The following is a 3,700-nucleotide window of genomic DNA, read 5'->3' on the forward strand; positions in this document are numbered from 1 at the left end:
ATACACACAATTCTTTCTTCTATACACACAATCTTTGCACTATATTTTACTTTAATTTACAGAATACTTTTCTTCATATTGGAATATGATAAATCATGCTTTTGTCATAGGGATGGATAAAGATAGGATATGTTGTATTCAATTCAATTTATAGAGAAAGAGATTTCAAGTTTATTTCAATTAAGACCCTCCTATCATATAAAAAGGGAATTAAATCAAAACAGAAAAACCACAAAGGTAAGAATTTGCCAGTTAAATAACAGGTGTTTATTTTTATGGCATCCATCCCATCGTATTAATTAAAAAATAAAAACATAAAAAGTGTGATAGAAAATCTCATGTGCGTGGTATTAAAATTAGCATGTGGGGTGATTGAAAATCTCATGTGTATGATATGCTAACTTAGTACTCCCTCCGTCCGCCAAAAGTGTACCACTTTGGTTAGGCACGGGATTTAATAAAATTGGTAATGATTTTGATGTAGTGGAGAAAGGGTCCCACCACTTTATGAGATGTGTGGTTGAAATTGAATTTGGAGTGGTTTTTTTGTAAATAAAGAGTGTTTGTAAGGATAAAATATTAAAGTGGATGGTGGGACCATTTCCAAAAAAGGAAAGTGGTATACTCTTTGCGGACGCCAAATATAGTAAAAATGGTACACTTTTGACGGACGGAGGGAGTATTAATTTGTCGCGTATGCATCCGTATTATTAAATTGAAAGATACGATCGATTTTGTAACAAACATTGTCAAAAACTGATGAATTCAATGAATTTGTTAAAAAAAAAGAAAAAAGAATTGAGGAGATTATAAAATAATTAAAATAAAAAATATAAGAATATATATTTTTGTTAAAAAAAGGAAAAGATAATATACCCTATCCGCGTAGAGTTACCATTCCCGTGTACGCCCACACATTTACACCTCCAATGGCACTGTACATGTGATTGCAGGGGAAGGGGGAGAGCGGTGGGAGTGGTGTGGGACCCGTGCTCTTGCAAGCCTTAAACATCACGACAGTGAAGCCTGAGTGTAAAAGACAGCTTGCATTGAAGCAAGAATTTCACCTACCATTTCTTCTCTCTCTCTCACTCACTCACTATTTTTAGCCTTCTCTTTCTCACTTCCTTCCTCTTCATATTCACTCTCACGCAGCCCTCCTAATTCTCGACAACCTCTTTGTCTCCAGTAGCTCGAGTGTCATACAAGAAAACACACACATATATATATAAGCACACATGCATAGGTAGATACATATTTAGGCTGTAGCTCAGTTTTAAGTAGGAAGTGTTAGTGTAGAGCTTGCTGCTGTTTCTGTAGAAACACTTTGTTTGCTTTGGGACTTGTGCAATTGAAGAAGAAACCTCTCATTTTCTCTTTCATTGTATTAAGGTTTGCCTCTGCATTTTCTTTTTGATGTTTCAAGCTTCCTTTTGTGTTCTTCATTTATATTCTTTGGTTGCGTTTTTCTGCTCGTGTTGTTTCTAAAAGGAATTTTATGGTATTTTAGCATCCCTTCTTGTCTTGGTGAATACTGAAAAATAGAAAAAATGGAAAAAGTTTTGAATTGGCTGCAGTAAATATTGTATTTCGAGAACCAAATTGATATGGTAGATGTTCACATTATTTTCTCGAAAGATGTGATCTTAATACTTGCTTCGATTTATGCAATTTTCCAGTTTTGAGAAATATTAAAAATTTATCATCTGCTTCTGGTTGCTTCCATTTGCTCATTATTTCTTTCCTACAATTCTTTTTTTTGTTTTTTTGCTTTTTGAGAGGTTTGTTCCGTTATTTAGCATTTGGGTCTTAAATTTGATGGCAAATTTTTATGTCGGTAGAGTTGTTGAAAATAGTCATGTGTTGTTTTTGTTTGTGACTGATTCTGTGTAAATTGCACAAAAGAAAATATGATAAGGTGTTGTTTGCAAGAATCCAAAAAATGGTTGAATGAAGATGTTTCACCTTTTCATGCTAAGATGCGCGTTTTGGTCCCAGCTCTGTATTTGCTGTCAAGCACAATCTCCTGATAATCCCTTGTCAAAATTCTTTGGACGTGCTCTGTTTTTGTTTTTATCTGAATTCTTGTTTTATGACACGTTTCTTGTTTTGTTGCTTGCAGTGATGGAGCCAGAGTTGATAGACGAAATCGAGTGTGGAAACTTCTTCGACCAAATGGATGACTTGATTGAGTTTCCCCCCGACAATGAGTGTGCTGATGATGCTAACTTAGTTAGCTCCAGTGATTTCCCCACGTGGGACGAGGCGTTGCAGGGCTGCGACACCCTCTTCTCCGGCAGCCCTGCTTCCGACCTTGCTGCAGAGCTCTCTGTTCCGGTCAGTATTTATCAGAATTAAGTGGAATTGTGCATTTGATTGCTGGAGATCCTAAATTGTTTGTGTTTGTTGTTGCAGTATGAGGATATAGTTCAATTGGAGTGGCTTTCGACGTTTGTGGAGGACTCGTTTTCAGGCGGGGGGCTGACAGTCGGCAAAGAGAAGAAAGAGCAATTGAGTCCAGTGTCAGTGGTCGAGAGCAGCACCAGCAGCAGCAGCAGTTCGGCGGTGCCTCTCAGCCCCCGGCATCGTGGCCCGCAACGTGCACGTAGCAAGCGCCCTCGGCCGCCAATGTTTAATCCGAGACCAGCAATTCAGCTCATCTCCCCTGCATCCTCAGAGTCCAACAGCTTTGCTGAGTCGTCGCCTTCAAAGAAGAGCAAGAAGATCAAGATAACTCTGCCTGCAACTCCAACACCCCAGCCACTTCGGAAATGCTTGCATTGCGAGATAACAAAGACTCCGCAGTGGAGGGCCGGGCCCATGGGACCAAAGACGCTTTGCAATGCTTGTGGGGTTCGTTACAAGTCCGGGAGGCTGTTCCCGGAATACCGGCCTGCTGCTAGCCCAACCTTCGTCCCGTCTCTGCACTCAAACTCGCACAAGAAGGTCATTGAGATGAGATGCAAGGTTGAGCCTATGATCACTTCACTCTAGAGGAGAGGAGAGAATATCGCTTGGTGCTTTTGCCATTTCTTTGTTCTTTGCTTCTTTGTACATTAATGTAAGGAGGGGGTAGGAGTTATAGAGTTCATCATAATTTAGCTAGTCGAGGGCAAGGAGGAGGAAGAAGAAGAAGAAGAAGAAGAAGAGAGTCTAGGAAGTTTAGTGATGAGGACTCGGGCCGGGCTTTGCCCTAATCTTGAAATTTATAGCTTTCCCAGCAACTCTTGGTGGGAATTCTTTTTGCAGTTGATATGCTTCTAGTTTTCATCTTGAATTGGTAATGACTTGGAGTTGAGTCTCTGTTCCGCTGCTCTGTTTTCGCGTCGTCGTTTGCATTTGCTGTCTTTGCACATTTTGAGGTGTTTACATGATTGATAAAATACATAATTGGGTAGTTTTATCCTCAACGCTAGGATTTTACAAATTCCAGTCCTCTAATGGGATATCAATAGCCCGAATGATAGAAGTTGTAAAGGATCTTGAGATATTTTAAAGTTTTAATCTATCAAAGTAAATAAAAGATTAACTTTTCTATTTTTATTTATCTGGATTAATACTAAAAAATAAACTCCTACTTTGTGTCTTTCAATATTGCAGATTATCATGGCCTGTCTATGGTTTGGAACTCCTACAATTTCAAGTTTCAACTTTCGAATTTTTTTTAATCTAAGTCACACATACAATGCTTCGCAGCCCA

General features: G+C 38.9%; 1 protein-coding gene across 1 annotated transcript; it reads left to right on the forward strand.

Moving 5' to 3' along the window:
- Nucleotides 1-896: 896 nt before the first annotated feature.
- On the forward strand, nt 897-3,316 carry LOC131014852 (GATA transcription factor 8-like). The gene is made up of 3 exons (XM_057942971.1): nt 897-1,392; nt 2,123-2,337; nt 2,416-3,316. Exons 2-3 carry the CDS (start codon nt 2,125-2,127, stop codon nt 2,992-2,994), a joined length of 792 nt encoding a protein of 263 aa, XP_057798954.1. The 5' UTR covers nt 897-1,392; nt 2,123-2,124; the 3' UTR covers nt 2,995-3,316.
- Nucleotides 3,317-3,700: the final 384 nt, after the last annotated feature.

Source organism: Salvia miltiorrhiza, chromosome 3 (genome assembly GCF_028751815.1).
Source record: "Salvia miltiorrhiza cultivar Shanhuang (shh) chromosome 3, IMPLAD_Smil_shh, whole genome shotgun sequence".
Lineage (NCBI taxonomy): Eukaryota > Viridiplantae > Streptophyta > Magnoliopsida > Lamiales > Lamiaceae > Salvia > Salvia miltiorrhiza.